Source organism: Ipomoea nil, unplaced genomic scaffold, assembly GCF_001879475.1.
Source record: "Ipomoea nil cultivar Tokyo-kokei standard unplaced genomic scaffold, Asagao_1.1 scaffold3238, whole genome shotgun sequence".
Taxonomy (NCBI): domain Eukaryota; kingdom Viridiplantae; phylum Streptophyta; class Magnoliopsida; order Solanales; family Convolvulaceae; genus Ipomoea; species Ipomoea nil.
Genome location: NW_017619666.1, coordinates 1,708,418 through 1,714,039, shown reverse-complemented (window position 1 = coordinate 1,714,039; position 5,622 = coordinate 1,708,418). Strand labels below are relative to the sequence as shown.

General features: G+C 34.9%; 1 protein-coding gene across 4 annotated transcripts; it reads right to left on the bottom strand.

The window, feature by feature from the left end:
• Window positions 1-220: 220 nt before the first annotated feature.
• On the bottom strand, window positions 221-4,284 carry LOC109169006 (putative pentatricopeptide repeat-containing protein At1g12700, mitochondrial). 4 transcript variants are annotated; one of them, XM_019317888.1, is made up of 3 exons: window positions 1,024-4,284; window positions 820-910; window positions 221-501 (listed from the first exon to the last, which is right to left on the bottom strand). In XM_019317888.1, the coding sequence occupies exon 1, from the start codon at window positions 3,984-3,986 to the stop codon at window positions 2,193-2,195; it is 1,794 nt and encodes a 597-aa protein (XP_019173433.1). In that variant the 5' UTR covers window positions 3,987-4,284; the 3' UTR covers window positions 221-501; window positions 820-910; window positions 1,024-2,192. The 4 variants fall into 4 exon arrangements, with proteins under 4 accessions (XP_019173433.1, XP_019173432.1, XP_019173431.1 ...); XM_019317887.1 differs by having other exon boundaries at window positions 820-864; XM_019317886.1 differs by having other exon boundaries at window positions 836-864.
• Between the last annotated feature and the right edge of the window lie 1,338 nt (window positions 4,285-5,622).

The following is a 5,622-nucleotide window of genomic DNA, read 5'->3' as shown; positions in this document are numbered from 1 at the left end:
GGGGTACAAATGTTACTCCCCAGCTATAAAATGACTTTATTATACACTGAATGTCACTTGGGAGATGTTTATCGTATTCTACATCGGAAACTGTTTATCGTATTCCAAAGTGCCTCAAAATGATACCATGGATTGCACTTCAGAAAACATGACAACCGAGACCTGGAACTACACAGGTTCTAGTTTTGCTGGAAAGTTGACTAATAGACCACATAGTTGCTGATCATTTACATAATCAATTTCATTCAGTCTCACACAACATAACATCTGCTCTGCCAATTCTTCAAATTTGTTACATTCACAACACCAGAAGCTTTGATCAGAAAGAATGACAGAAGCTTTGGTTTCAATTGCAAAGAATGAAGATAAAAGCTTGCCTCAATTGTGAGCCCAAAATCTAAGATGCAAAGCTTTTAGCCTATCTAAGAATGCTTCAAATTCCTTCCTAGAGATGTAACTGACTCTGTGCATATCTAAATCGATCTCGAATTAGCTTTCTCCCTGCACAAAAAAAATGATCAAATTAAACATTGTAATAAGAATCGAATCAGTCATAGCATTCCTTGTATTAATAACTATCACCACTCTAGTTTCCTTAAAATTTTAAAATTGAAGACAGGAAAGCTTAAAATATCTGAAGGGAATAGACAATCTTCGACGTGTTATTGCAATTAATATTAAATTTGTAAGTAACATCCTTCAAACTATGCTTTAGGGTGGGAGGGTAATACAATTTGATGCCCCCATCCTCCTAGAAGAGGCTCTCTTATTTATAGTTCAGTACAATTTGTAAATAAAGTAAAAGCAAAAATTATGTACTCGTAATTGCCAATACTTGATTTTATGCTCCTTCCCAGCACTCTGCTGCATGAATGGAACAGAAACATGAAAGTTTAAAACCCAGTCTGACCTTATGGGTTTTGTACAAAAAAGTGGGTAAAAATAGATGTACAAATGAACATCACTTTGAGCTGGAATACAAAATCTGCAGTTACTTGGAATAAAAAATAGATGCAAAGGTACCTCAAAATGACACCAGGTCTTGCATTGTGCGCTGTTGAGTGTCTTAATAGTTATCTTATCAGCAGCTGGGGCCGCCTTTATATGATGCATATTAAGATATGTTGAGCTAAAGCAACGAGTGAAAATAGAAATCTGAGTTTATTAACTCATGTAAAATTGCATTATAATTCCCTTCTTCCCCTTTGAAAGACAGTTTTAACTTGAATTTGGAGGGCTGGAGCTGAAGGATCCTCTCTTCTCGAAAACTTAAGAAATGGCAATATGTATGTGCATAACTGCATATACATCTTTGAAGAATTTTACACCGGTTTCTTAGGATCAAAGTAACACTGCAGCTCCTCCCAGTTTGCAGGGATACTATTTTCCCAACAAAAGGAAATGAAAGGGGAAAAAGTGCCAGCATAAAAATATATAATATATATTTATAGAACATTAAGCCAATCAACATTAGTGTACATGTACTAAAAATTTATTTTCAAAATGATGATGAATTAGTTGAAGCTTGAAAATGACGGTGGATGAACATAATTGCCTACTTGGTGTTTAACTGTAGAATAAGAGTGCTAAAGCAAATAATACTTGCAATGAACCTCAAGAAAACAAAATGCAGCAGTTGAGGATGACAAAATACAAGAATGATGAATCGAAAATGTAAGAGAAATGTCCTTAAAAATATTTAGTGCAATTGGTATTTTGACCTGCAGAGAATATTTTGTGCAATTGGTATAACTAGAATTCCATTTTGACCTTACTTTGCCACGACTAAAAACCTGAAAGCTAATGCTCCTTCCTAAAACACACAGGATCTTATATTATTTTACTATAATACAAGGCAATGGACCATCATGCATCACATTAAGTGAAGGAGGAATATACGTAGGGTGACAACAATGGAATTCCATGTACTAAGCAAAGAAAAGAATGATATAAAATAAATGAAGATATCAGTATATAATTGTTCTCATATGAGAGGTTCCGTTGCAGTGTACAAAAGATTTTCCTGTCCATCAATAAGAACATTAGGTTGAACGCCATACTATGAGACACTCGGGAAAGTTGAGACCCAAACTTGTGGAATCCCTGGAATGGGAGTGAAATCCCTGAAAACATTCCTCCAAAAGTTGCAAATCATGAACAAGTAGAGAAGCTAAAAGATTCCAAATATGTAGTTACTTTACATGATTCGCTGCAAATTTCTGTATCACCTTTAGTACTCTCTCATCTCCAGTTTTAAGTGCAAGTAAGTCGTTTATGAAGAACAATGTGTGCTCATTTGGAGAAATACCCTTACCAACCATTTCATCCAAAACTATATTTGCCTCATGCCACTTTTTCTCTCTAACAAATCCTTGCAAAATAACATTATAAGTCACAGTATTTGGAAAGCAATCATTCTTCTCCATTTTCCTTAACAACTCTAAGGCTTCATCTATTAATCCTTCTCGACAAAGCCCATTTATCATTGCAGTGTATGTATACACATTTGGGTGTTGCCCTTTAGAGATGAGGTCATTGAATACATCACATGCAATACTAAGTTGTCCTATCTTGCAGACCCTATCAATTATGATGTTACTATAAACAAGAGAATAATTCCCGCTTCTATCTAACTGATGATAGACTGACATTGCCTCTTCAACATGTCCATTATCACACAAACCACTAAGTAAGACACATGAAGTGTAAAAATCTGGTTTATGTCCAGCAACCAGCATCTCCTGAAAAAGTTCTAGTGCAGCAGAACATCTACCCACCAGAAAGAACCCCTGCAACATTGTGTTATACGTAACAACATTAGGATGAAACCCTTTTCGAGGAATTTCACGAAACAGATGCATGGCCTCATCCATTTCTTTTATTTTGCAGTATCCATTAATTAATATGGTATAAGTCCAAACACTATGTTGAAGGCCACTTTCTAACACCCGACCAAAAGCTTTCCTCGCTTCATCCATCCGTCCTTGCAAACAGTACCCCTCAATAAGAGTGCTGTATGTCACGACATCAGGATAAATGTTCCTTTGAATCATGATCTGAATAATAGTTTCCGCACTTTCCAACTTCCCCTCCTTACAGAGGGCATCCATTAATACATTGAAAGCATGGACATTTGGATATACATTATGTAGCACCATCTCATTCATTAACTTGGTAACCCCTTTCCATCGGCTAAAATTGCAAAGGCCTTGAATCAGTGAAGTGTATGTGATGATATCCGGGGGAACCCCTCTTTCAATCATCTCAGAGAGAAGGCCAAGAGCCTCATCAACCATTCTGTCTTTGCATAGAGAATCAATTACAGTGTTATAGGCTATAGTATTAAGCTTAGGTCCCTCCTTTTGCATTACTACAAGTAAATCAAGAGCATTTTGTGTATGACCTGCCTTGCAAAGCCCATATATAAGAGTACCATAAGTAATTTGATTAAGTTTGCACACATTTTCCCTCACCAACTTCTTGAATAGCCCTACAGCCTCTGCAATCTTATTAACCAGAACGAGGCCCTTAATCAGAGTGGTGAATGTGACCACATCAAACTCAAATCCACACTTGAAAACCACACCAAGTACACAAAACCCGCAATCTACTCGACTTGAGCGGCAGTACACATCCATAAGAATGTTATGGGAATACACACTGATTGGGATGCCCTTAATGCGCATTTCTTGAAACAGGGAAACAACTACAGAATAATGCTTCAATTTCACAATTCTACTAAGCAGTTTGTTGAAGTGAATAACAGAAGGCAAGGGCCTGGTATGAGCCATTTGACGGAATAACTTTAGGGCTTCGTCTAAATCACTACAGCTTTTTTTGAATTTGGATTGATTCGAAGAAACCATACCTGCCTCTGTTTCCGCCGCAAAATTGACCGAAATGGGAGTAGAGCTTGCTCTCCTTATTCTCCTCCAACTCATGTTAGTGAAGAACGAAGACAAATTAGCATTTCTCTTTGTTTTCATGAAATGAAAGTTAGGGCTTTGATTTACATGAAATGAAAGTGGAACCCCATTCAAGAGAGACCAGCATCACCAGTTTTTGGTTCGTTCTTCATCATCTTCAGGACCAAGCAGGCTTCATAGGTTCAGATCGAGATGCACGAGGGTGCTGCTGTTCAAGAAGATTGATATCTGCAATGGATTTGCACAGTGGGTGTGTTCTTCTTCTTTGTTGTAGTGCTGCAGAATTGCAGATGTTGCTACCCAGTTTATTGGTGGAAAAATTCAAGCATTTCTTGAGGGGTAGTGAAGTGTGGGAAAAGCTCTTGTTCCATCTTTTTTATGTGAGTTATTTAATTCAAAATGATATGTTTTGAATTTTTGAGCAAAATAGTATAAATTATTCAAATTTTAGATAGTTTTTAAGTTGATATTTATTTTAATATTAATTATTAAAGTACTAAATAGTTTAGAATTATTCGTCTTAAAAATAAATTTTTTAAAAATAAAAAAATACATATGCACCTAAGCACTAGGCAACTTCGAGGTCTGATGAGCGCCTAGCGATTTTTTCAACAATGTCAAAAACTCAAACTTGGATTTATGAGCATTGATATTTTTCTTTCAATTCTTGCCTTGGTTGGTGTTGTCGGTTGTTTGATAGTGTTGTTAGTTGTTACTCCACTGCTTATTCACTTGATTTTGCTCGTAAGATTTTGCTAATATGTTGATTGATTCATATCAAGTAATGAATTAATGATGCTTAACGTTGAGCAGATTAGTTAAGAGATTGAGGTAATTTTTTGTGGCATTATTAATTTTTAACTTCAAAGTATTTGTAATTCTATTGAAAAAATCGCGGTGTAAAATGAAAAGACAGTTATACCCCTGCTATAAGGGGAAATATTTATTCTAGTGAAAAATGAACGGAGGTTTCATTGGAATGACTATTTACACTAAGTCACCTAACTAGTTGGTAAATAACTTATGCCACCAAATTCAAATAATCTCCAAATAAGGCATTTGAACCCGGAAAAAAAAAAAAGTAATTAACATTTTTAATAGGTTAACTCCAGATTTTTGCTGACTGGATTGCCAAATGTTTATTGTATTTACGTTTTTTGTTTATTATAATCCACCTACATAGTAATATATTTTAAAATAATTGTAATCAAAATAATTTTGTCTTGTCTAGATTTGATTTATTTATTTATTATTATTTTTTAAAATCCAGTGAAGAAATAATAATAAATCAATCAATCAATCAAATCTCGATAAGTTAAAACTAATTTGATTATAATTATTTTAAAATATATTACTATGCAGGTGGATTAGCCCTGTGCAACGGACGGATCGGATCGGATCGGATGGTTTTTCCGTTCATCCGATCGGATTGCGGATTGAAATTTTGAAGTCCTATCCGACTTTTTTGAAACTAAAACCCTATCGGATATGCTATGTCGGATTCGGATTATTCGGATCGGATGTCGGACCACATTCGGATTTGAAAAAGTTCAATGAAAATTGAAAATTAAAAACTGAAAAAACATAATATGATTAATTTAATATGATAATATCTAATCTACCAAGTTTCTATTAACAAAATAAGTAATAACTAATAAGCTAACAAACTAAAACATGCAACAACTTTTTAATGGAC

Bases quoted from the DNA above. Each gene is read 5' to 3' on its own strand.
- LOC109169006 (XM_019317888.1), bottom strand. From the start codon at position 3,986: ATGAAAACAAAGAGAAATGCTAATTTGTCTTCGTTCTTCACTAACATG.